Here is a 25,962-nt window from a genome sequence, read left to right on the forward strand (position 1 = left end):
TATGTCAATGTTTTTTTGGAAGCTTGATGTGCTCGACAATATTTGAATGGCTTAAATTGGGAAGCGTAAATGTAAGTGGAAGTAACAGGGCAATGAAACGTGTATTTGATAAGTAATAAAACCTCTTAAATTTCTTGTCAGTGGATGACCATTCCAACATCACCACTATTACTCCTGAAGACTGATCTCCTAAAATTCTATCCTGGGTAATGTCATTAAAATTCCTTTGAAAAGTCTGCACAGTATTTTTTGTTCCCTTGGAAAAACTTCAATAATAGGAAAAAATAGATTCTGTGTCAGAGTAAGTTCTTCCATGTATTCTGCATCTCTGTAATGGAAAAAATAATGTTCCACCAATTTCTATCCGATTGCTTGATTACCTCATGTCAGAATAGGAGAAACTTTGCAGATGTTGTTGTCTTTGCTACTGAAATTCTGGCATGGTGTCATAGAGTAATGGGGCATTATTAGTTATTTATTCGTTGTTAATTTTTGAAGCTTCCTAGTTGATCTTAATTTGATAGACCAATGAAACCTAAGCAAACCCAACAGCTCACAAACCAGGTAGTTCCTCAGGACTGGATTTGGTAAATATTAGCGTTTGGGGCTAATGTGTCCTCTAGTTACGTCTAAGTTTTGCTCACCTGCTTTGGACAGGCCTTAGGGGATTTATTTCATGCTAGAAGAGAGCTGAGCAGTTAAGTGTGCATTTGCCAGTGGCCCTCAGAGTATCCATGTGAAGAGTGCAGCAGCACTTGGACCTTTTAAAGAGTGCTTACAAGTGAGGAAGCAGACAAGCAAGGGAATTTGAAGGGCAATTAGCCAAGGACTTCTTCCTCCACGCTTTCATCTTCCAGTGAGAGTTCAGTGAGTCCACTCATGGCTTCTGGTGGAGCCAAGTTTGTAGTCCACGTGTGCAACCCCTGATGCTGTTGGAGGGGGCCTGACTGCGCGTCCTTCTGCCATTGGTGGCTGCAATGCTGAGAGGGGAGGGTGAGACCAGGACTGATGTGTGCCCATCCTTCTCCAAAAAAACCTCTTACTGCACCAGCAGTGATGCTTTTGCAACTCTGACCTTATACAAATGCTCCTAGATCAGTAAGGGGTGCAGAGCAAACTGTGCTTCTCAAGAGGTGATGGGCTTATGGATAGACGCCAATTACACTGAACTTTCCCTGAATAGCCTTTTCTTTTCTTTTCTTTTTTTCTTTTTCTTTCTTTTTTTTTTTTTTCCCCACAAGGTCCCTGTCTTCCCAGTGAGCAGCCTGAGGTTCATCAGGGTGTGTCTGATCTCGTTGCGTTCTGCTTCCTTTTTGCTTTGCTGATGCACATTCTTACTGGCTTCTCTTGCTTCTGCATTTGCAATAGAGAATGGCAAAAACCCACCTTTTATCCACAAGGTCCTCAGCTGTGGGATATGCTCCTCTCCCCTCCAGCTTCACGTCTTGACCTTAGGAGGAGATTTGTGGATTAACTCCTGAGAGGCACGTAGGTTTGTTTGTTTGTTTGTTTGTTTGTTTATTTATTTATTTATTTATTTATTTATTTATTTTACTCTTATTTTATTTTAATAATTGAGAAATATGGGAAGAATGCAAATGGGTGAATGCCTTCTTTGATTTGCCTTGTTCCTGAGCATAATCTGCTAACCTGGCAGGCACCAGGCATGAGCAGAACTGCTGCCCCAAACTCTGGCCTCTTTGCAGGTGGGTGGTTGCAGTTGGTGTGCTGGCTCTGGGGAAGAAATCAGCCCAGAAAGCCCCATCGTGGTATGGGACGGGGAGCTGGAGGCACTGTGGGGCTGATCGCCTGCTGCTCACGTAATGGGACTTATTCTTTTAAGCAGGGATAACCTGAAATCATGAGGCTTTCCATCCGCATCTAAAAAACGCACAGTGGAGCGTTTACCCTAAAAACAGCACAAGTGTGGCATCTCCCCCTTCCCGAGCAGGACAGGCTGAGCGACTGCGAGAGGAAAACCCACAGCAGCCAGCAGTGAGGTGAGAGCTGGGCTGCAGTGCTACGTGGGGTCTGTCCTCACCCTGGGAGCTGGGGGGAGGATTCCGGGGAAGTGTGTTTCAAGCGCAGATGGAAGGGCTGGCTGGGGTTGTAAGAGAGGAAAGAGTGGTTTTGGTTGTCATAGATTTGTACCATAAAGCTTTGAATAGCTGGGAAAAGGCTTCAAGAGTGAGTCTAAATGATTTTACAATTCTGGTACAATATGAACGTTCTGTAAGACTTGCTTTGCCCTGCAGGACACTGGGACTCAGCTTGTGCTCCAAGCTCTGCAGTCACAATGTCCCCTCCGCTCACCTCGGACCTGGGCTACGTGCCCCCTGATGGTGGCTGGGGCTGGGCGGTGGTGTTTGGAGCCTCCATCTCTGTGGGGTTCTCGTACACCTTCCCCAAAGCCTTCACCATCTACTTTAAAGAGCTCCAGACTGTTTTCAGGATCTCCTACAGCCAGATTGCCTGGATCACATCCATCATGTGTGCTACCACCTATGGGGGAGGTAAGTGAAGCAAGAGCTCAACCTTTCCTCATACGGCATAGGATAATGTATTTCTTTGAGAAAGTCCTTGGAAAGTTATGTTCTAAAACAAAGCTTTTTCTGTGCATTGGCAAAAGAAAGAAAAACACCTCTGACAGGTAACTATTGACGGCTTGTATGATGTCATCAGCTCTTGTTATTTCATTGGAAATGTTGCTATGCTTGGCCATAGGGAAATTGTTTTAAATTTGGACAGTTACTATAGTATATTTGGTATGATAGTTTTTGTTCTGTTCCTATTCTTTGCTGTCTTTTTAAAACAAACAAACAAAAAAATGCTTATGGCACCCATGATCGTAGAAAAGACACTGGGAAGTGAAACCTAAAGCTCTGTTGATGGGCAGGCACGACATACATAGGTGTAAATCTTATGTGTCCAACCTGCTAGCTTGATGGTTTTGCTGCCCTCTTTTTCTTATGCTTTAATTAAAAATATATACACGAAAAGAAGATTTCTTACTTATATATACTAACTATATTATATGTTTTGTGCGCAGCCCCAGACAATTCCTCTTCACTCAACGAGGCCCAGGTTGGATATTCCTGGTGTAAATCTTGAGTTTGCATATGAGCATGTTTTTAAATATTCCCTAATTCTAGTGCTACAATCTTGCTGTCAATCATTAAGGGATTACATTTTAAATTGTTCTCCAGAGGAGAGCCTTCTGAATGGACAAATGCACCCCCCAGTCACTTCAGTTAAATTGTAGACTGAGTGTGTGTTCCTGGGTCTCAGTCGCATCGATGTCATTGCGCGGCTGTGCTCAGAGGGATGCTTGCCTCATGCTGATGCCGAGTATCAGTCTGCTGCTTTTACTGACCTGCTGGCATGGCTCTTGCTGTTAATAATTAGCAGAGGGGCCACCTTGTGTAGGTTGCTGATAGCCCACGAGGCGCAGCCTCTGCTTGGCTCTTGGTGCTTTTTAGTTCGGGTTGCAGGGGTGAAATGTGGAAAGATTAACACCTAGGCTGTGCCAACTCACACATTCCAAAGCCTGTCTTCTCCTCTGATGAGGTCATTACAGTGGGAAGGACTGTTATATACAACTTGTGGCTGGAGGAATTCTCTTGGTGCCCATCCTTCATAGCAGGATTGTTTGGGTTGAGCACTGCAAGAGTGGGACGTGCATCTTGTCCATGGGCTGCACACACATCATGTGCTTTAGGAAATAGCTTTGTGTTGTGATTTAAAAAAAAAAAAGAGTTTCCTTTACATGCGCTCTGTCATGGATGAAGGTGAAAGAGGACATTCCTGGAAGGCTCACTTTGCCTTCACACATTGTCTTGCCAGCACCCAAGTCAACATCAGCTATGGCAAACCTGCATTTTGGCTCTTTTCAGATGTTGTTTTCAGTAAGAGGTGTTGACACCTCCATAGATCTGACAGCAGCAGCATAGTCATAGAAAAGGGAGTCGTATGTAATAATAACAGATTTAGGAGCTTCATCCTGGAAAACAAATATCTGAACAAGTAATTGATTACTCAGTTTGATCTTCCTTTCACACACGAGCATAACATATAGGGCAATTCTGCAGCACCCAGTGAGGCTGCATTTGAGGGAGGAGGAAAGCAGCAGCAAGCCTTGCCAGAGGGATCATGGGTGTGCAGGGGATGCACAGGGAATCTAAACAATAGTGGATATTGCTTTTGGTTGCAATTTTGACTGCACTGAAGACACAGTCTTCATATGATATGGACAATCCAGGTGATGAGTATGTCTTGGAAGCTGCTTTGCATGAGGTCATGTTTGTGGCACAGAGGGGTTATTGAGAAGGTCGCTCTGCAAGCCCAGGATTACAGCAAGCTTCAGCAAACACTGCACTGGACCCAGTGTCTCCTCTCTTTGATCTCATAGGGTGAAATAGATGTACAGTGTCAAAAGTTCAACAAGCTCCTACGGAACAATCCATGTAAGACCTTGAAAGTTAATACTAAAGCATCATGCTGGACAACGGTCAGCCAGAAGAGCAAAGAAACATGGAAAATGCAGACACAGGAGCCTGGCTGCTTTCACCTACAGTAACACTGTGTTGCATCACCTTGCGTTAAGTGCACAGGGGCTGATGTGCAGGGATGTAGCACCCAGCTGTCCATACTGCCCATTGCACAAATAACCTCTTCCCTTGGTTGATTCTGTTTCTTGCTTCCATGTTGCAGTATGGAAGGTAGCAGGAGCAGGCTCATCTTCGGGGCAAGGCAGAGATGCCTGCTCCTATGGAGGTTATCTAGGTTGCCTCTCTCAGGACACTATGGGGAGGTTTCTGGGAGCAATTGCAATCACTCAGCAGGTGAGGCAAACTGGAGAAAGATGGGACATAGCTCTAATTTTACTTCCCTAATGCTAAAGGGCCTTTCTTTGCTGCATGCTTCCCTTGAGCAAGAAGGTATGCACTTGTCAGCCTGGACCTGGGGAGATCTGAGCCCCACATCCTTCAGTGGAGTCCCCATTGCTGTCAGTACAAATGAGTGACATGCTCTGCACTGATCAGTGTGTGACAGCACCTCCAGCACAGCCTTCCACCTCAGCTGTTTTCTTGCCTATTTGTGTGCATGATTTGAAATGCCACTCAGCTCTGCATTTGGTGACGTTTAGGAAAAGCATGGTGTTTGTGCTATTTTTTTTTTAATCATTCAAGGCTCATTCATGGCTGGACAAGGGTAGATGTGGCACTGGGGGATGTGGTTAGTGGGCATGGTGGGGATGGGTTTATGTAGGTGATCCTAGAGATCTTTTCCGACCTTAATGATTCTATGATATCTGCCATTGATGTTAATAGCTGAACTCTGCATCTTTGAGGACTCCAACTATGTTGTTTTTTTCTTATAACAGAGATTTTCCAGATATATCAGAGCAAAGCCCTACTGGGATTAAGATGTAAATGAGACAAAGATGCAATAGCAAAGGAATAATTTGCTTTAATTCCCCAGTGAAAACATTCCAGTTATTAGGTTTAAATTAATTGTTGCCATCTTCTTACCAACACAAATGTTTCTGTTTGGGCTACTGATTAAAACCCTGCAACAGGGGAGAAGCAGAAGAATTGATGTCACTGTTGGTTTAGGTTGTGGTTTCTGGAAATTCATTGCTTGAGTAGGGATGCTTTGCATATATGGTGGGTTTTGCCAAATAATGATCTAAATTAGGATGGATTGATCCCTTAGAAAACAAAATATTATTATGAAAATAAATGCATTTGTGTATTTTTGTAGGACTAGGGTATCTCTTTCATAAGACACTGTGCTGAGGAAGGTACCAGTGTTGTGTCTGTGTCACCAAGGAGAGCCCTTTGGTTGTGCAACTAGTGCTGCTCATAATCTCTTTCATTGGAGGAGGAGCAGTTTTAACCTCTGTTATTGATTGGTTTGATTGGTCTTCACTACTACTGCATTTTGTTAGTAAATAGAAAGTGACAGCAGTACAGCTTTGAGAAACACAACCATGTTGTGGGAACAGGAACCATGGGCACTGAAAGAGGCGAAATTACTTCTCCAGGTGCTCTCCCACAGCAGAGAGAGGGACAGGTTGTTTTTTTTAATTTCCCTCTTTTCTTGAAGTGTTAGCAGTTTCTAAAGCCTTTAATTGACTACCAAAGGCTGAATGAGAGAAAAACACTGTTGAGTTATGGAGCTGTAGCTTCCACCTCTGACTGCAATAGAACACCTTGAGCAAAAGGCTCCAGGTAACATCCTTTCTAAATAACAAACTGACCCACAAAGAATGGAATGGTAGAATGGTTTGGGTTGGAAGGGACCTTTAAGATCATCTAGTTCCAACCCTCCTGCTAAAGGCAGGGACACCTCCTGCTACATGAGGTTACTCAAAGACCCATCCAGTCTGGAAAAATGAAAAGAAATGCTTTCCATTCTCAGAAGAGCCCACATTTTTCTATTCTCAGAAGAGCCCACATTTTTTTACTTTTTTTTTTTTTTTTTTTTTTTTTTTTTGGATAAGGAAAACACTCAGGTGGCCAACTCTAGTCACTCTTCAGGCTTCAAAAGCAAAGGAAACTTGATTTAAAAAATCAAGACTTAAAATATCAGCAAGAACTGCAAAGAGTGCAAAACGGGAGGAGGGGGAAAATCTGGGTAGATGGGGAGCAGATTCAGCCCTGAGCTTGTTCCCAGCCCCTTTCCCCTTTGCCCCTTTTCTCTCCCCAGCACTGGAGCTGAGTGCTGGGAATACAATAGCTATCATATATTTACATAGAGGATTGTGATAGGGAAATGAGTCAGTGGAAAAAGTATTTTGCAATTTTAATCAATTTTGCTGCTGCCTGCCAACAAATTAACAAACCTGCCCTGCAGGGAGTGGCTGCTCCCCATAGATGCAGGAGCGGAGTCCGGCCTGGGGCTGAGTTCCTGCCCCACATCTCCCTGCATTGCAAGGAAGCCCTTTTTGCTCTCTCCAGCCCAGGATTTCTGCTGCAGGCTTGGTGTTGGAAGAACTCCCCACCACCTTTCCCTCAGATGAATGCATTCTGCTTGAGACCATCTTATCAGAGCAACAACACCAATGCAAAAGGGATGGTTTTCAGGGATTTTTAGAAATCATTTGTTCCCTTTCCAGTATCTCCTGTAGCTATGATTTCCTGCTCCAGTTCTATTTTTACATTCAGTTTCTGTGGACATTTACCCAGAAAATGCCATGCCAGTGTTTGCTGCAAAGGAAATTCATTAAATTGCACCAAATTTAGCATTTCTGCAGGAGGAACCTCTTTCATCTCCCAGCCCGGGCCACAGCTGGAGCTGTGCCTGGTTGGAGAAAACCATCCCATGCCCATGTCCCCTTGTTCAGCTGCAGACAGACAGGGTTTTTCATACTGGGAAGGTTTCACTGTCCTCTGTGAGGGCAGATTTCATGTTTGCAGGGCTGCACCATAAAAGCAGGCTGTGTGAATGCCTGCAGATCATAAAGTGGTGCTGGGTTGCACCACGACAAAATTCCCCAGGTCACTGTGCTGTGGCCCCACACTTGGGAGTCAAGGACTCCTTCTCTGCTTGAGTTTACTCAATTTTATAGGGAGAAAGGAATGGCTGTAATACGTGTAAAACATCTTGCAGATGTATTGTAAGGGGATTTTTAAAGCTTAACAGCACCAGGAAAATGACAGAGCCAGGCAGCAATTCCTTTCCCTTCTCCATTATTTCTTAATTGCCTGTGTAGAAAAGTGGGATTTATGGTGGCACACGCTGTGTGGGTAGTGCTGGAGGGATGCTGGGATAGGGAGGAGGGGATCTCCTTCTCATTTCATTAGTGGCTGGCACATTTGCACCTGAGTCAGAAGTTAGCAATTTGTGATGATAAAATGAGAAGGAATGCCATGTGGGTCCATCTCCCCGTGTCCTTGGGGAAGCCTAAAGGACAAACTTGCCCAAATCATGCCAGTCTTCATGTTTGCACACAAATGGAAGTGGCTATATCAGGTTGCCCAGAGAGGTGGTGGATTCCGCATCCCTGGAGACACCCAAGGTCAGGCTGGATGGGGCTCTGAGCACCTGATGGAGCTGCAGGCATATCTGTGCATTGTGGGGGAGCTGGACCAGATGGCCTCTAATGATCCCTTCCAACTCAGACAATTCTACAATTCTATATGAAATCCATATGAATGTGCACAAAATTGGGGCTGAGAAATATCCTCTGAGACACATCAGGCTGTTACTTGAGCCAGGAGGAGGCGAGGCTGAGCAAGACGTGAGCCTGGCAGCAATATGCAACTTTCTAGCAAGAGCAAACAGCACTGATATTTCTCCCAGACATCGGGTGTCCATCTGCCAAGCACTGTTGTGTTGTAGCAGTACAGGAGAACAGTGCACAACTTTGTAAGGAGAAGGGAAGAAAGCTGATAGAAACACAGAAAAACAGTAATTCCTGTTTAAACTACTGTGGGTGGTTTAATTAACTCCAAAAGGGTGGTTGGGTGCTGGTTTTTGGTGCTGTAGGGGTGGGGAACAAAAGATAAGGAGGAAAAAAAAAAAAGAAAAAGGGGCATTATGTGTAAAGGAGGCTTGGTCTGCTGGCTCAGCATGGGGTGTGGTTCGGGAGGCTGTCCCATCCCATCCAGCACTGCTCAGAGTTGCTCCTGCAGGTGGGTGCTGCATGGGGCTGTGGGGTCTCATACAGGGTTGGGGATGCCGTGGGGTCTCCCAGTAGGGGCTGCTCCAAGCTGGAGACATTATTTTTAATCTTAGCTTCATCCACTGGGATTTCCCGCGTTTGCCCGCTCTTTCCCCAAGACACCATAGAGATGCACTGTTAAGCCTAGCTGATATTTGCAATATTCGCGACACCAAAAATCAATAGCTGGAAGCTGCGCTGGGGCCGTGCTGTCAGTGCAGCCTGGGGAGCACCGCCAGCACTCACCCTGCCCATCTGCACTTTTATTTTTCAGGGCTTCCCAAGGAGCACCAGGTGCCCGCTCGCGTCCTGTGGCAATGCCGCCCCACAGCGATGCAGGGCCAGTCGCCGGCCCCCCGGATGGTGGCTGGGGCTGGGTGGTGGTCTTCGGGGCTTTCATTTCTATCGGCTTTGCATACGCCTTCCCCAAAGGCATAGCCATCTTCTACAAAGAAATCCAGGATTTCTTTGGCACGTCCTATAGCGAGATCGCGTGGGTCTCCTCCATCATGCTGGCCACGACGTATGGTGCAGGTGAGTACGCCTGCCCCAGCCGCTGGGTTTGCTGTAAGACAGATATCAGTCGGATATCTCCACTCTAGGGCAGCACGCGGGAAAAGCACCAGCACCTATCTGTGCTGATTTATCAGCAAGTTTATTTTCTAATTGCATTTTCCAATGTTGTTTAGGGAAACATGTCCGCACGCAGAGCGTAGTTGAACGAAGGGGTGTTTCTTTGGGATGGGGTTTTCCTCTTGCCTCTGATGTGAAGTACAGCCGGTACAGGGTATGTAGCTGGAGGTGGTAGCGGTGCTTTGCTGTCCAGAAGTCAGATAACTTATGGCAGTGTGAAATGATGGGGGTTCAGCCAAGGGTGAGTACAGAGGAGAGCAGCTGCTTGTTTCTTGTGGCGGGTTATAATCGCAGCAATGGAATTACTAGGGTCAATCATTCTTATCAGTTACAAAGCAGTACACAAGTTTGCTTTTTCTCTTTTTTTTTTTTTTCCTTCTTTTTTAAATCATTGTGATAGCACGTTCCTGACTCAGTGAGAGCCTTGGTCTGCCTTTAATAAAGTCTGCAATTGGAGATAGACAGAAAGTATGCTCTCTGATTGCAGGAAACATCACTGGAACTTATCTTGGTTATTAAATCAATCCTGGAAATATTTTTTGTTACCAAAATTGTGTATTTTTCTTCCCTATAATGCAATGTGGAGCAGTTGTTAATGTAAAGTAATGATGCTTTATAGTGAAGTGGAAGCAACGCTCAATTCAGAACCTATTGTGATCCTCCTCGTTACAACCCAGAGCAAAGTCTTGGTGCCACTGCTCTGCTTGAGATGTAGCAGAACAGCTTGCTCAGTCCTCTGTGCTGTGCCACCAGCCTGCAGCAGCGCACCCAAGGAGTCCCAGTGCCCTGCAGATAGCAGCTGTTGTTTGCAAACATCCCCAGGAAACAGTCCTTCACATCTCTGGCAAACTCTTTGATGCAGGGGCTTGTTTGGGGGAGGCACTCCTTGCTGTAGACAGAGTGTGTGTTTGCATTTTGTAATCACAGTGAGGCTGCAGAAAACAATTCCATCGCTCACAAACAAACAGTAAAATGGATAGTGTGCAGCAAAGCAGGCAGCCCCGTGCTCTTCTCTATCAAATAGTGTTCTTGTGCTCCTTGTATCTGCTATAGTTTCCATAGGAATAAATAGGGGGCATTACTTTCAGAGCAACCTATGTATGAAATAGCAGCAATGTTCTTGTAGCAGCACTGGGCTTCTCTAAGGATTTAAGGAGGTGAGAACTGTGGGCAGAAGTGATGCCTTACATTACCAGTAGCTGTTAGTGTTCATGGAGCACAGTTGAGTCCTGATCTTTGTCTTGATATGCCTGCTGTGGTACTCCCCAAATCTCCAGGGTGCTGTTCATACATTTCCAAATTTCTACAGATATTAGGGAATCTCCTGACTGTCTTACAGGCACAGAGAGCCATTTCTTGCAAAATCAGAGTGCTTCTGAAGTGAAAACCTTATCCCAAAGCCAGGCAGTATTCATTACGCTAGTTATTTATTATTTATTGTTTTGAAATTGAATGAAACATCTGAAGATTTAATTCTGGAGATGCCCCACAACTGAGTCTTTTCTCCAAAGAAACTTTCTCCCGGAGCTTGTAGGTGCTTAATAGAGCATCAGCTACAGCAGCAAGCAAGAGATTGGGAAGTTGAAAGTCAACCACTGACCTTGAGCATTTAATCCAAAATTTTATAGCTGTATTTTATTACATTGCTGGCATGATAAATTGCAGTGACAGGTTTAGAAAGGACCTTACAACATGCAGTGGCGTCAAGCTATATTAATAATGAGTTTGATTCTGCAGTTCTTAACTTAATCAAAGCTGCATATGTTCTCTTCTGGTCCGGTCTAAACCTCATCAAAATCTTCTCTGCTACCAGAAGACCTCACCCAAGTCTCTTTGCTCAACTCAGTTGCCTGAAAATAGCCACAGCTCCAGGGCAGGAGGGGCCCCAACCCATGGAGCTGGATGGTGTACTGTGTGTCCTGCTGAAATATTGATGGTAGGGGTGTGACAGTTGGACTAGATGATATCAGAGGTCTTTTCCAACTTTCAGGATTCTATGGTTCTGTGATTCTAAAGAGCAAAGGGCTTATCCTTCTGCATTATGTTTGAGGGGCTGCATTATAGTCTTTCCATCACTTGTTGTAACTGGACATGCGTTGTTCTGCCTGGCTGTTTTGCATAGGCTGAAGCAAGAGGGAGCCCCAAATGGCACACCACAGTGTTACCTGTGATGGCTGTGCAGACACTGGGGACCAAGCCCAGGTGCTCCTGGCATGAGCACGGCTCCACTGTATAGTGCTGGATCATAGAATCATGCTATCCTTCTGCTCACTGTGGCCATCTCTCAGAGTCCCAGCAGGGATGAAGGAGCTTCCCCACGTCATTGAAGCACAGCATCTTCCCACACCGAGGCAATATGTGGGGTAGCAGCAACATTTCATTAAGGAAACCAGGTGAAAGATGATTTGATTTCTGTAATGGATGATGCTATGGATTCTTCTCCTGACTCCAGAAAGTGCTCAAACCCAGCAAGGTCACCACGTATGTACTTATATTTTTTATTTTTTTAAATAGCCCTGTTCTGGTTAGGAGCAATAATAGCACTATAGGTTTGGGTGAAATATTTCTGTGTTCGTAGACTTCGTCACAAAGCTTTATCATTTTGTCCTTCATTGGAGCTAGAAAGGTCACTGGGCAGGAGTAATAGAGATGTGATAGACTTAATAAAAACAGAGATTAATATGAACTAGAAGAAAGCAAAGGATTTTGCTTTTGGTTGGGGAATTCTTAATGTTTTGCAGGCAGTTGTTAAGCCCAGGAGTAAGTTATAATTCACTCCAAAATGTGCTTAAGTGTGTGAAGGCTTCTTCCCTTGGTCAGTACAGAATGCGTTCGTGTGTTGCTCTAGGAAGGGGTGCAAGAAAATTGATGCCAACCTGTCAAGAGGCGATGGCCTTAAGTTGCACCATGAAAGGTTCAGATTGGATATTAGGAAAAATTTCTTCTTAGAGTGCTGAGGCACTGACACAGGCTGCCCAGGAAAATGGTGGAATCACCGTCCCTGGAGGAGTTCAAGAACTGTGGAGATGTGGCAATGAGGGACATGGTCAGTGGACATGGTGGGATGGGTGGATGGTTGGACTTGGTGATCTTAGTGTTTTTATCCAACCTTAATGATTCTGATTGCCCAAGATACATACTCTCTCAGTCCAATTATGTAGGGCTTCTGGTAGATAGACAAAGGCTTTGGAGAGCATGCCCAGGTAGAGTAGGGTGTAAAAAGGGCCGAGCAAGAGAAGTTAATCTGAAGAAATACATGTGTATTGGCTGATGTGGAGCTGGACTTCATGACGGAAGGGATAAAAAGCTATGGTTCTGCCAAAGTAAAAGCTTAGCTACAAAAGTCATGTGAAAGAAATTCAGAAAACATGAAGCCGTGACCTTCTGAAGGTGAGCAGCTGTGATGTGCTGGGGTCCAACCCAGAGGTCCAAGGAAGCACTGAGCACAAGCAACTGCGTGTTTGGCACCTGCCATGCTGTCCCCTTGAAGGAGCAGTTATTTAATTGCTTAAATATAAAGTGACACAAAGGACCTTGGCTCCAGCCCTGATTTTGGAGCTTTTGGCCTGTGGCTGCTCTGCAGTGCATCAGTAGTGCGGGCTGAGAATTGAAATGCCAGGGCACTGATCAGATAAGATTGCTGGATAAGGATGAGGACGCTTTGTCTCTCTCAAGCTTGGATCTTATCTGCTTTGTTGTTTTTCTTTTTTTTCTTTCAACCTCAGGATGCTGCCGTGTAAAATACATGTGTAGGGTCCTTGGCTTTTCAAGGATGTGTCTGGTGGGTGCACGTGCTCCTCAGCCCCTCATGTGTCCTGGCAGCCTGTTAATAACACAGGGCACTTCTTTCATTGCCTGGGTAATGAGGAGGCTGCTCTGCTACAAAGGCCTGGTACCCTGGTGGATAAATTACGAGGCCAATGGCAGTGTTGTTATCCCACCAAGGGAATGAGATTATTACTGAGGAAATTGCAGGCCTGCTGCTGCCGTTGTTTTATTACTGGTGTAATAATAGGCTTTGGTTTATTAGTATAAATGATTTCCCTCCCTTCCTCCCAGCTGGGTACGCTCCCTCCTTCTGTCCCCAGTGACTCCACACAGCCCCCGCCAGTCCTGTCCGGCTGAGCCTCTGCACATTATCTGTGTTTTCACAGCAGATTGGAAAACATAAACTATCATCTGGGCAGCTCTGACCAACGTCTGCACAGCCACAGCTCTTCAGAAAGCTGGGAAAAGCTGAGCTGTGCGTGCAGCCCCGGTGCTGGGGACACAGCTGCTCCCACATCTCCGCCCCACGCAGAGCGCACTTTGAAGCATTGGTGTTTTATCACCTGCACGACCATCACGTGGTCCTGGTAGCAGAAATGCGGTATTTGTACGGTGTTTGCATGGTCAGAAGGTCGGTGTTGTGAAACCTGGGATAAGCCCACGTTGCATAAAGGCTTCTCGACTAAAGGCTGCCTGAACCTGGTGCAGAAATATTTCAGCAGCAGTTCATGCCAGCCAGGTTCCGCTGACGATGGGGAAAGTTGGTGCTGTTAATATCTGGTCAAGTTAAAAAAATTAAAATAAATCACAAAGCAGCCTTTACAAACGAGGAATACGTATGTGGTCACAGGTAAGGGAGAGAAGAACACTTGAAGTAGAATTCTTGTTAAAAATACATTGGTGTTTTGCACCAACACTGGAAGTTTTGCTGGCCATAAAAAATTCATAAGGCCTACTGAGAAAAACAGAAAAGCAATTCAGGTGTCTATTTCTTGAGCACTGTCACACTTGCAGGAGTTTAAGCCAGTCTGGATTGATATTTCTTGTTAAGTGCCACATCTGCCTTACTTCCTGCCTGCCCCATAGTTCAGTGGCTCAAGAAGAAGAAATGAGAAGAAGGCCTGGCTTTGTGGGGGAGAGATGGGGAGAGCCCAGGGCACTTTGCATTTTCTTCATGGTTTTACAGTCTCCCCTTCAGGGTCCTTTTCACTTCTGCAAACACAAAACTCAAGGTGAAAAGTAATTGGACAAGCTAACAAATGATGCAGGGCTTGCGTGCTTTCCCAGCGGCGAGCTGCTGTGCTCTGCATGCAGCCATGATCAGCCTCTGACACGGCCTTCCATGCCCCAGCTGACAGCCGATGGAAAGCTGTCACAGGTATGAGAAAGGAGAGGCTTTGTGCAGGAAGGGCACTAAATCAGGATGATTTATATGAGCTGGGGACAGCACTCTGCATGATGTCAGTCTTCCCGGAGTGCAATTGTCCCAGCAGCATCTTCAGGGGATATATGGTGTGAACAGTTCTCTGGGTGAGATATGCCATCCCTTCTCCCCGTTGGCAGCCGTGTCAGCAGCCTCATCCTTTTAATACAGTGTGGTGCAAGGCAATGATTGAATCTTACCTCCAATTTCCCCATTAGAAATTGCTATGTGCTTTCTGCTGCAATGGGGATTCTGTAGGGAGGATGCTGGCTTGGTGATGCTGCTCAGGTCCCCACAGTGCCATTCCTGGGGACATGCTCTGCAGCCAAGATGGCTTTTGCTCCTTAGAATGACTTCTCAGGGACTCCAACAGCATTCCTGTTGCTGCTTCTGCAAGGTCACACTGGCAACCCTGGCAGCTTCCTGGGCACTTAGTTGGCTATTTCTCTTGTCCTATCCTCACCTGGCTTTGCAATTAAGAAACAAAATCAGCCCAACCCCTGTTAGCTCTTCAGCCAGGTGGGGTGGGTTTGAGGGCAGAAGCCTGTGGTTCCTGCATGCCAGAGCAGTGTGAGCAAGCAAAGGTGCCTTGGGATCTAAGTTCCCATTAATAGATTTTGTGTGTGGTAACGCATAGCATCTTTATTCTTTTCATGCGTGCTGAATAACTGGTAAATGACAGGGCCTGTTTTTTCAATTCCACTCCGTTTCCAGATGCTGTCACACTTTTAATTTTTGCAATAGCTGCAAGCAAAGTAGTAATCTTGTTTCCATTTCCCACCACTGCAGCCCTGGCTTTGTTGTTCCCTCCTCTTAATTCCTCTCCCTGACGCGAGCTATTTGATGTTCTCTCCAACTCCCCAGAACGCTGCTGTCTGAGCTCACATCTGATGGCTGATCCCTATGAGCAGTGCGCTGCGGGTCCTGCAGGGCAGGAGCAGTGCGTTGGCATCTGGTGGGGTGACACTGATTGCTGCAGACACCTGGGCAGGGTGGAGGTGTGCACATCTGTGATTTGTGGCCACACTGGCAGGGTTTGTGTGCTGAAGTGTGCACAGCTATGTGACATCTTGCGTGTTAGAGTTTCTGCCGAGAGATGGGACACCTCCTAAAAGGCTGCTCCTTTAAAGACTATGGACAATCGCCTCTATGTTTCTGTAGGTCCAAATGACTTAAGTGGAAGTAATTTGGAGGACATGATTTGCTTCAGTGCGTTTAAAAGTTCTGCTCAGGACTGTTATGAAACCTTCACCCTGTGAGCAGCACAGGGAGGTTTGGTTTCCCGTCTGTTTGAGGCCATGTGTTGGATTCTCCTATGTCTCATAAGGCATTGGTCTGGCAGATGCTTTCCCTGCAGGCTGGGCACTTGTGACCTTTGCTGGGATTCTCCAGTCTCTGGAAAGGTTCAGAGCAGATGCCCTACTCCTTGCTTTCTCCTCTCCCTGGTTGCAGTTGGTATCTTCAAGGTCTTCAGCACCAGTGTGATGTGGGTGAACTGGTCAGAGAGCCCAAATGCTGCTGCTCGCAAGCATGGACTGTGATCCCACAGGCTGTGCTGTTTTAGCAAAACAAGCTCACAGTGCCTGGAAGTTAAGGTTTCAGGGTGCAAAGGAGAGAGACTAAGGCTGCTCCTAAGCTCTTCACCATTCCCTATGGGCACGGCCCAGCCTGGGCTGATAGCACCTTTGAGACTACAGCTCTCCACCCAAGCAGGCAAACAAATGGGGCTGATTATCCCCCTGTAAAGCTGATAACACTGATGATAGCAGATGAAGACTGTTAACTGAAGGTCACCGAGACCTGCAGTAAAGCCTGCCTGAGATCCCCCTGACTGCTCAGGAGAGCAGGGAGCTGTGTTGGGACATTGCCTTCATGGAGGCTGCCCCAGGGGAGAGCTTTGTGCTCTTCTTAGATAACCACTCAGCAAAATTGGTTCTGCTTCGAGCAGGAGTTGGGACCTGAAATCTCCACAGTCCTTCCAACATATCTGATTCTGATTTCTACAGGTCCTACAGCTAACTTGGGCTACAGTAAACAAGAACTTCTGGCCAAAGCCACAGTCTTGTTTCACTTCCTCAGATTTAAATGCTTCCGTTTGGTATCTGCAGTCTTTGTTAAGCCATTTCTCTCTTTCATAATTTTGTGTTTTCCTGAACTACTTCTTTAATAAATACAAGACCAAACTGGTTCCCTGGAACCAGTTCATCCATCATCCTGAACTGTTTCTACTGACAGAGGCTGCTATTAAGAATTAATTAACTGTTCTGCTCAAGCTTCAATCCTGGTCAGCAGTATCGGAATTGCATTAAGTAGAGACATTAAAAATGCAACAGTGTTCATGATATCAGCCTCATAATATGAACCACTGCTTTGTGTGTGTGGTTTAGCATCCTAATAATAAATCATGGAGCTCCTATGCTGGGGTTGTGTATTCACCCAGTATCGCTGTTTGCCTGCTGTGATGAAGCTGTTCATTCCTGGGATAGGGACTGTCATCATCACAGCCACTGTGTGGCATGGGACACACTGCCATCCCCACGCAGTGCACATCAACTTTCTTTTTCTGTTTTCTTCCTGAAGTCACACTGGAAGCTGTCAGCAGCACCCAGGGGTACTGATACTGCTAGTTTTACCTGCCTTCTGTTAGACACTCCCAATTCAAGGACCTCATTTCTCTCTTTCCCCAGGTCCCATTAGCAGCATTTTAGTGAACCGCTATGGCAGCCGACCCGTGGTTATCCTCGGAGGCCTGCTGTGTGGCATTGGGATGGTCTCAGCTGCCTTCTGCACCAGCATCGTGCAGCTCTACATCTGCGTGGGCTTCATTACAGGTAAGAAGAAAGCGTTTCCTTTTGACTCACACTTGAAGTTCATTTCTGATGGCTTGGGCATCCTCCTTTGGGCTAAAGGTAATGGGAATTTGGTGGCATAAAGGTGGCAGGGGGCTTCTGGCTTGCTGACTGCAGCTGAGCTTTGGCACGAAGTCTGTTCCCAGTTTAGCTCCATGTCCCTGGCTGACCATCGCGTGCAGGGATGTATTCTTTGCAGCTGAGTGCTGTCAGCCAGAGGCAATGGTGAGGATGGCCACTCAGCTCCTGCTGAAGTCAATGCAGGCTGACTGTGCTCTGCCCAGGGTACAAATGTATCTGTGAAGAACGCACCCGTGCTCTGATGGAATTGTGTGTTAGCTTCCCTCTCTGAGACATATGAAATGAAATTACAGAGAGTTGCTTTGGTTTACGTTGCATTTGCCTGCGTGCCAGGTTAGGAAGTCTTTATTTGAAAATAATGTTCATTAGACCAACAACAATTATGTTTTCTTATTAAAGTTATTCTTTGAATTTTCTGTAGTGAAATATGAATGTCCATGTTGGAAACTCTATTAGGAGGAGGCATAGGCCCAGTAGTTCAAAACTGGCTTTTGAGATTGCAAGGTATATGCTTTACCTGAGCATTCCCTGGCTCAGTGCAGATACATGAAGTATTGCTGCTCTCTGAACGTGAAAAGTGTGACTCCACCCTTTAAAATCAATAAAACCAGCCAATATCAAGGCAAATTGGGATGGACCCGCATTGCTTTTTCAAATCTGCACAGTTCTGAACAAACCCTCATGTAGGATTCCATCTCAAAATGTAGTGATACATGGACTTGCTTTATTCCCCACCAAAAAATAGCATCCTCTAGCAAGCTACCTAATGCTGGATGAGCACGTGGAAACCATAAGTCCTTGTTGGTAGAGCTGGGATGTTTCCTCAGAGAGATTCACATTTTTCATTGGAGATGCCTTCCCTCCTGTGTGCTGCATATGGGGGTGGCTGTATGGATGAGGTCTTAGCTAATAACCCATCATTTCCAGGCATGGTACTTGTGCAGGGGAAGGAATATTAATTTGACAGAGAGAGGAAGAGGTTTGTAATCCTGCTAACGTGCTTGATGCCTCTAATTATGCCTGAAGTGCTGTTGCTGGTCAGGCCTAACATGGAAGCATTCAAGGGCAATTATGAAGCTGCCTGCTCATCACACGAGACAGTGTTGCTGTACAAGAAGAGAGCCTTCTGCAGGGGTGATTTGCTAAAAAGCAGCCTGTAAACATCACACATTTTCCAGCCTCCTTTCTGGGCTGATGTCAAGGTCTGTGTTCTCGGAATGCCCCGGGATGGAAGCACAACTGGACAGTTGGTACTGGGAGGTATCCACCACACTCCTGTGCCTGTGGTATGTTAATAGAAATCTCTTCAGAGGAGCAGAGCGGGAAGTGCCTGTTTACAGTACAGGGATTAGACAAGGCAATCTTGCTTGCTTTCTTGATTTTGTCTCCTTCCATTTGTATGCAGAACAGGGGCCAGGCTCCTGTCAGATTGCTGTTGGAGGCAGCTTTGAAGCAGCTCTGTCCGTGACAGCACCGAGCTGTGGGCTGCATGAGGCACCTCCCTGCACGTGCTGTAAAACCCAGGTTCTCTTCCTCACTAATTGCTTGTTTCCCAATAGCACTTAGACAAAGAAATGGGGCGTGCAAGCTGTGGGCCTGGATGGATGCCAGCCTGGACACATTGGGTAGATGTTCAGGCACATAACTGAGGTAGAAGAAGCAGATTTCAAAGCTAAACACAAGCTGATATGGACTGGTCTGATTTCAGTTTAATCTCTATCAACAGGGCCATCATTAAATAAAATCGAATCTAGGGTGAAGTACACGGAAAAATTAAACTTGAGTCTTTGCTTTAGCTCTTGAGGCTGAGCATTTAAATACCTGGTAGGGTCTTCCCTTACTAATAAAGGAAAAACCAGATCAATAGCTACTCATCTCACTCGTGCAGCACCATTACTTCCTCCTGGGGGAGATGAATTTAATCTAGGCAATGATGTTTTGTGGAGCACCAGCTTGGTTCTGCTCATGCAACACCATCAATAGACCTTTCTGTCATATTCCTGGGGAGAAAATGTGGTTATTTGAGTAACAACTTCAATCATAGCAAAGTTACTGTAGTTTCAAAAAGCTGGAATAAAATGGAAATAAATATTTTCACCTAAAGCCAGCCAAAAGGTTAAAGTAAATTGAAATTCCAGTCAGCCGACTTGAAACTCTCCAAATTTAATTAATGGGAAGAGCATGATGTAATATTAAATTAGATTTGTCTGACTGGCAAATTAATGTTCATATAATAAAAGATGCAAGTTGATTATTGGCTAAGTGGGCAGCTGGCATCCAGTCTGATTTTCCTTCACCTCGTGATATGGAATAGATCTAAAAAGGATTCTGTGAAAAAGACAGTTCAGTATTTGCACATACCTACCAGCCTGGGAATATGGACTTCAAGCAGATCCTAGTCTACTGTGCTGCATCTTCTTGGGTGAAAATAATTCCCATTTCTGAGCACTTCCAGCTGTGCTCTCTCACAGTGCTGTGTCTTGCCTACACAGCTTTTGGGTCAGACCTCCTTATAGGCATGAACCTCATCCCTTATAAATTAGGAATAAGCTGTATTTCCTAATGACCTACCAAATGCATGGGCTCTTCAGATCCAGAAATTCATATTGAGAATCTGTTTCCTATCAAGGCTAGTTTCGGTGATGTCTTTTTTATTTCTTTTTGGAGTTGTAAACTTGCAAGTAATTAAAAAAATACATATCTGAGACTTAGCAAAAAGCATAATTTTGTAAAACTGTTCAAATTTAAGCTATCTAACATCAGTCAAATTCTCCTGCATCAGTTGGTTTCTACCCTATCAGTGACTAATGATAGCATTCCTTAATTAATTTTGAGGACCTTGACCTTTCTAAATTCTCTTCTGTAAAGCAATATGCCTAATTATGTACTGCAGAGTTAAACAAACTAATTATATAGACTAATGAACAAGAAAAAAATCTGCATGACCCTATTTTCAGGATTCATGTTCTCTGGTATAATCACTTCAAGGATTACATTTCTGCTTTGTTCTAATGTGGCTCATTCTTTCCTAGATGATAGGGTGAAAAATACGTGGCATAATTTTAAAATGTCGTTTTGATGGAGTTTTGCAAATTTAATCTTTTAAGGAAATACTACAAGTCTTAGAAATGTGCAGAAAGAAGAGATCAACATTCACTAGTGCTCTTAAATAGAACCACAGAGCGTTGAGGTCATCACTGCATTTGGTGTTTCTTTCAGATTTTAGCTGTGCAAGAGAAGCTGGATTGCTGAATTAGCAATGCAGATTTATAATATCATTTATATATCTAAACGTAGTAAAAATAAATTTTAATTAGAAGGAACACTCTACGGTCCTGTGTAATTGGTATCCTCAGTAGCTGTTTTGCTGTGTACTTGCAGACCTCTAAATCTTATACATCAGACACGGCTCGCTCACATCACCAGTTGAGGAGCATCTGGGAAGTCTGATGCAACCTTTCTGGGCACATCTGGTGCCCACCACCATGGAGGGAGCGCTGGCAGCAGTTTGCTTGAGAAGGATGTGCTTCGGTGGTTAGCACCAGACTTTCATATTGAAAGCTACTGGTTTTCCATGAATTTGCCTAGAACAACGATTTGAAGACGCAATGGGTCTCAAAGCTTTCTTTATGTGTCTCAATTGTTTTTCTTTGTTTCAGGACTGGGACTCGCTCTCAACCTTCAGCCATCAGTGATAATCATAGGGAGATACTTTTTGAAGAGAAGACCTATTGCCAATGGCCTTGCTATGGCAGGGAGCCCTGTCATGCTTTGCACCTTGGCTCCTCTCAACCAGTTTCTTTTTGACAACTATGGCTGGAGGGGCAGCTTTTTAATTCTTGGGGCAATTTTATTACACTGCTGTGTTGCTGGAGCCCTCTTCAGACCCATCAGTGCAGACAAAGTCTCAGTCAAAACCCAGTCAATTGAGGAAGGGAAGGAGATCCTGAAAGAAGTCACTAAGGATGCCATAGATATGAATAGTCCCACTAACATCCATACAGAGACCAAAACAGAAGAGGAGGAAGAAAGGGACTGTTGTGAAAAAGTCAATAAGTACCTTGATTTTTCCCTCTTTAAGCACAGAGGGTTCTTGATTTACCTGATTGGAAATGTGCTCATGTTCCTGGGCTTCTTTGCTCCCATTGTTTTTCTGGCACCCTATGCAAAGCACATTGGCATCGATGAATATTCAGCTGCTTTCCTCCTTTCAATTCTTGCTATTGTGGATATGGTTGCCAGGCCGATCACTGGCATCATTGCAAACAGCAAGTGGGTGAGGCCACGGATTCAATACTTCTTCAGCTTCTCCATTGCTTTCAATGGCACTTGCCATCTTCTGTGCCCACTGGCTTCTGGCTACACGGGGCTTGTCATTTACTCTGTCTTTTTTGGCTTGGCCTTCGGCATGGTCTGTGCCATGCTTTTTGAAACTCTCATGGACCTCGTGGGAGCTTCCCGCTTCACAAGTGCTGTTGGCTTGGTCACCATAGCGGAGTGCTGCACGATATTGCTGGGACCACCCATTGGAGGTGAGTGCCCTTCCTCCTCCTGCTTTCACTGGGTAGTTGCTCCCTCAAACTGCATGTAACCTCTTGCCAACACAGTTTGTCAGAAGGGATTCAAAATATTTTTTTTCTCTTCTTCCCACCCACCTTTCTTCTGCTGGCAACCTTAGGTGTCTCATCCAGTAATTCTCCTCTACTCCTTTCTGTGTAGTACTGGAGCTGAAGTCAACAGTTTGGGGAGTGATGCAGAGCCTTTCAATTTTTCATATTACCATGTAGCTCATCCAGTACGACAGAAGCAGCTGTAAACTCTTGCTGTCTTAGAGATTCATTATTTAATTAATGACAAAGAAAACACAATTTAAAAATGACCATTTTCTGAGCTACATAATTTTCTGTGTGGAAAAAATAACTTAATGACCAGAGATTGCTAATGAGGCTAAAGCAGTTCTATGTAATAATCAGTAATATTAGTTTTGTAGGGTTTTCCCTGCTACTTTAATAAGCAGCAAATTTATTGGTTCTTTGGCATTTTAATAACCTACTGCAAGGGTTCTGCTTCAATGAACTAAGTAAATTGTTCCCAGTGTGTTTTATGGCTTTGTCTTATTCTCAAAGGAAAAGAGGTAGGTATCCTACTGTTGTATTTTCCAATACTCTACTCATTAAAACTCTCATTGAAACCTATTTAGGAGACCTCTAGGTCATCCTGATTAGCAGAAAAGGAAAAAAAAATTGCAATTAACATTTGGTTGATGTTTCACCACCCACGTGAAATGCACTGTGCATTGAAAACAGTGTATGAAGACATCTAAGAGTGATTCAGGAAGAACTAGTGACCAAAAACAGTTGAAAATTACTCTTTTTGTGATCAGGAAATGTATTTGGTGGCCACAAAATCCCTTGTTAGTGTTATGCAGTGGGATAATTAATCATCAGCTTTTCACATCAAGGGTCAGTCAGGATGTAATTAAGATCCCTCACTTTAAGGAGGAGAACATATTCCAAAAAGTCAGAGAGCTAATGGATGATAGGCCAGTTTCAAGGAGGTCTATCTGCACTATGAATGTCAGGTTAGTAGTGAGTCTTTCTTTAATTAGGATCTGGAATGTTACGAATGGTCCATGATGCTCCAGTAAGTGGGAATTAATGCTTAGGATCATAATCCCAATAAGATTTGCATTACATTTTGACATAATGGAGAACACTGACATTTCAATTAAGCCGTCTCCCTTCAATTACTCTGTTACTCCATAACAGAGGCATTAACCTTTCAAAGGAACCTGTCACATTTGTCTTGGCATTGAAATTATCTGACACTGAAGGCATCATCTTTGCTTTCCCTGGAACTAATGTTTTCCAGTTCCACACTGTGCACTTTAATCCTCAGATCACAGGTAGAAATGCAGAAAGGGCAGCTGTGACCAAAAGCTGAGTCCCTAAAGCCACAAGGGTGTCCTTTCACAGATAGGAACTGATAACACAGTAGTCTTTCCTTCATCTCTAAGTTTCTTTTTTTTTTTTTTAATGTCTTTTACAGGAACACTTATCGATACTTTTGGGGACTATAAATATATGTTCATTAAATGTGGGGCTGTGATGGTCCTGGCAGGAACGTTCCTGTTCATCATGAACTACTATAATTACCGTATGCTTGCCAAGGAGGAGAAGAAAAGAAAGGCAAAAGAAGAGGATACTAAGCCTGTAAGGACAGAAAATGAAGGCAGAAATAACTGGAACAAAGAACATGTACAGGATGGACCTGAGTTGGAACCTCTGAGAGAGGAACAAGAAGGACTAAAGAAAGAAGCAAATGGCACAAATGAAGTTTAAACCTGTTCTCGTGGCTGGACAGGAAATTGCCTCCATGTTGCTTATGTTGGCACTAGCTGTGAAATCACACCAGATTTTCTAAATTTTGCCCTGTACTTTGCCATGTGTTTTCTTTGTCTTAAGAGAAGACTAGAACAGAAACGAATTTAGTTTCTTATAAAGTGCTGGGACACACAGAGCAGTATCCATCCATGTACCAAAGGATCTGAACCATTTTTCTTCAGACATTTCCCATTTTCCAGAGGGCCTGTAGCCACTACCCTACTATTATTCCCAGTTCTATAGCTCTGTTTGGTGAAAAGGGCAATGACCAGCAGGGTCAATGCTGAGCCCTTCCACCAGCTTCCATGGGCTTTGCATTGAGCACTGCGGTGGCTGGATCTCCTCACCAGGCTGTCCAAACACTTTGACTTTTTGACTGCGTCATCAGAATTATCCCAGGAATTTGGTACCACCTCTATCTCATGGAAAAAGAAAATAGACCAGATGCTCATCTTAAATACACAAGCTAGAGCCAACTGAACACACAAGGGCAGTACGTGCCTGTGCTAGCAGCAAAGCAGCCTGTCCCTGTGGCCACAGCATGCTTGGAAGGAGCTGACTCAGAGTGGCTCATGGTAGCTTGACCATGGACTTTATCAGGGACCTCTGCATTTAGCAAAATGGCATTTTTCAGGGGGAATACATCAAGCTAATATACTGCAGGAGTCCTTATTCCAGGTCATTTGTCTGTGCAGGGCAGAAACTTAGTCTTAAACTACTTAAACTTTGTTCAAGTTTTTTTTTTTTTTTCCCCCCTATGAGATCACATATTACCAATATCTAAGTGCCTTACAGTTTTTAGCTTTTTACAACACCCTGGTGAAGCAATAATTACAACTAGTTAATTGTACAACTGAAATGGGCATCAAGTCAGTGAATAAAGCTTAGATATGCTATAGCTGAAATGGGATCCATTGCCCTGAGTGAGGAGCCTTGGCCATATACAGAAGAAAGCAATCAGCAGCTGAGGAAGGGAGCTGACAGCCTGCCAGCTGAGCACAGGCATCCTACTGCTGGAAAATAGAAAATACCAGCAAGTGGGCATTAAACCACTGCCTGCCTCCTTTGTGCATTGTTCTATTTAAGCTTAATGATTTAAAACACTGTCCTAGAGATGGAACTTCGTGCATTCAGCCTGGAGGGAATCTGAACACCTCCTCCCAGCTACTCACCATCCCATTGCTGGTGCTGCAATATACCTGGTGGCCTCATGCTATCCTGCTGCAGGAAATACTGCTTCCCTAGGTCAATGTTGCAGAAGTGGAGCTAAGGCCATGTAGGAATCTCTCCTCTGCTGGTGATAATGTTGATCTGGGGTCTGACAGCAAGCACTGTTATATTTTGTAATAAGCAGCCATTGCCTGAGAGCTGTGGATACTGAGCATGGCATCCTGTAGTTGAATCATAAGTCTTTTCAAGTTGAGCTCCAAATGGACAGATAAAAACCAAGACTTTGGAGGTAGAAAACCCAAACCTGAAGGTATCAGCTGTCCACAGGGCAGCTATCACCTTTCTTTGCATCAGTGGAACCCGTATGTGATCAAATAAAGTTGTCTTTTTCTTTTTTTTTCCCCATGTCTTTATCACCCGAGAACTGTATTTAATTATCACTTACATACATGCTATGAAGAATGATTTGTAAAAATCTTGCCACAGATACACTGTCCTCTTAAATGTGGATCACTCATGTCTCATAGAAAAGTTCTACAATGAAATCTTTTGTTTCACTGAAGAATAATGGGCTTTATCTTGTGACAGCATGAGGACTTGAATGTTTTTCTTATATTGCATTTCTTGGGGGGGAAAAAAAAAAAAAAAAAACCAGAATTTGTACAGTATATTTAGCATTTTGTTGCTGTTTTTTTTTTTTTTTTTTTTTTTTTTTTTAACGTTCCTTATTTCTGTCAGATATATCTATGGATGTTCAGTAAGGTGTTAATAGGAGATCCTGAACATCTTCTAATATACCTTCTGGATGCTTTGATATGCTTTAAAAAAAAAAAAAAAAGAAAGAAATGATTTGACACTTATTCATTATAATCCATAGGACAACTCTGTCTTTCTGTTTGCTAAGTATTTTATCCTTGCAGGGCCCCTAGCCTGAGCTCCATGCACATGGTAATACAACTCTGATTTGCAGCCTCTTACCCCAGGGCT

At 44.4% G+C, this 25,962-nt stretch overlaps 1 protein-coding gene across 2 annotated transcripts; it reads left to right on the forward strand.

The window, feature by feature from the left end:
- Positions 1-1,828: 1,828 nt before the first annotated feature.
- LOC100550455 (monocarboxylate transporter 2-like) lies at positions 1,829-25,640 on the forward strand. 2 transcript variants are annotated; one of them, XM_085235857.1, is made up of 5 exons: positions 1,829-2,000; positions 2,256-2,513; positions 17,180-17,323; positions 21,082-21,954; positions 23,471-25,640. In XM_085235857.1, the coding sequence occupies exons 2-5, from the start codon at positions 2,297-2,299 to the stop codon at positions 23,761-23,763; spliced, it is 1,527 nt and encodes a 508-aa protein (XP_085091983.1). In that variant the 5' UTR covers positions 1,829-2,000; positions 2,256-2,296; the 3' UTR covers positions 23,764-25,640. The 2 variants fall into 2 exon arrangements, with proteins under 2 accessions (XP_085091983.1, XP_003210221.4); XM_003210173.4 differs by lacking the exons at positions 1,829-2,000; positions 2,256-2,513 and adding exons at positions 8,537-8,639; positions 8,943-9,202 and having other exon boundaries at positions 23,471-25,639.
- Positions 25,641-25,962: the final 322 nt, after the last annotated feature.

Source organism: Meleagris gallopavo, chromosome 14 (assembly GCF_905368555.1).
Source record: "Meleagris gallopavo chromosome 14, MGAL_WU_HG_1.1, whole genome shotgun sequence".
Taxonomy (NCBI): Eukaryota; Metazoa; Chordata; class Aves; order Galliformes; family Phasianidae; genus Meleagris; species Meleagris gallopavo.

Excerpts from the sequence above, each read along its gene's own strand:
- LOC100550455 (XM_003210173.4), top strand. The coding sequence starts at position 8,545 with ATGTGTAAAGGAGGCTTGGTCTGCTGGCTCAGCATGGGGTGTGGTTCG. Across the intron at positions 8,640-8,942 it reads GCTCAGAGTTGCTCCTGCAG|GGCTTCCCAAGGAGCACCAG; the intron begins GTGGGTGCTGCA and ends TTTATTTTTCAG. Across the intron at positions 9,203-17,179 it reads GGCCACGACGTATGGTGCAG|GTCCCATTAGCAGCATTTTA; the intron begins GTGAGTACGCCT and ends CTCTTTCCCCAG.